This window comes from Corapipo altera, unplaced genomic scaffold (genome assembly GCF_003945725.1).
Source record: "Corapipo altera isolate COAL_440 unplaced genomic scaffold, ASM394572v1 55171, whole genome shotgun sequence".
NCBI lineage: Eukaryota > Metazoa > Chordata > Aves > Passeriformes > Pipridae > Corapipo > Corapipo altera.
Genome location: NW_020892197.1, coordinates 515 through 1,235, shown reverse-complemented (window position 1 = coordinate 1,235; position 721 = coordinate 515). Strand labels below are relative to the sequence as shown.

The 721-nt window shown below is 67.5% G+C and overlaps 1 protein-coding gene across 2 annotated transcripts in view; it reads left to right on the top strand.

Moving 5' to 3' along the window:
* Positions 1-77: 77 nt before the first annotated feature.
* Positions 78-721, top strand: part of LOC113942627 (general transcription factor IIH subunit 4-like) — a 1,103-nt gene continuing 459 nt past the window's right edge. For both annotated transcript variants that reach the window (XM_027633725.1, XM_027633723.1), the window contains exons 1-2: positions 78-171; positions 411-489. In XM_027633725.1, the coding sequence (XP_027489526.1) occupies positions 160-171; positions 411-489 (91 nt within the window). In that variant the 5' untranslated portion in view covers positions 78-159. The remainder of the gene's footprint in view (positions 172-410; positions 490-721) is intronic.

Here is a 721-nt window from a genome sequence, read left to right as displayed (position 1 = left end):
GAAAGGACACAAGAACATTGGGGACATTGGGGGGCACACGGGACCACTGGGGACATTGGGGGACGTTTGGGGGGACACAGAGGGGTCACTGCCCCCCCAGTGACCCCCCCGTGCCCCCCCCAGATCATTCACTTCCTGCGCACCCGCGCCCACCCCACCATGGCCAAGCAGGTACGGGGGGGGGGGCACTGGGGCGATTTGGGGGGTCCCAGTGTTGGGGGGGGGTCCCAGGGGGAGTCCCAGTTCATGGGGGGGATCTTGGGATCATGGGGGGGTCCCAGTCCATTGGGGGGGTGTCCCTGTGTTCCTGGGGGTCCCAGCCCCCCATCCCACCCCCCTGTGCCCCCCAGACCCCTCTGTGCTCCCCAGACCCCGGTGTTGCCCCCCCAGACCCCTCTGTGCCCCCCCAGACCCCGGTGTTGCCCCCCACCATCACAGACCAGATCCGGCTGTGGGAGCTCGAGCGGGACCGGCTGCGGTTCAGCGACGGTGAGGGGGGACCCCAAAAATGTCCCCTGGGGGGGAACAGGGACCCCAAAATGTCCCCTGGGGGGGAACAGGGACCCCAAAATGTCCCTGGGGGGGAAACAGGGACCCCAAAATGTCCCTGGGGGGGTACAGGGACCCCAGAAACATCCCCAGAGCATCCCAAGGGGATTCTGTGGGGAGAGACCCCAAAAGTGTCCCCAGAGCATCCCTGGGGGGGTCTCACGGTGGGAGG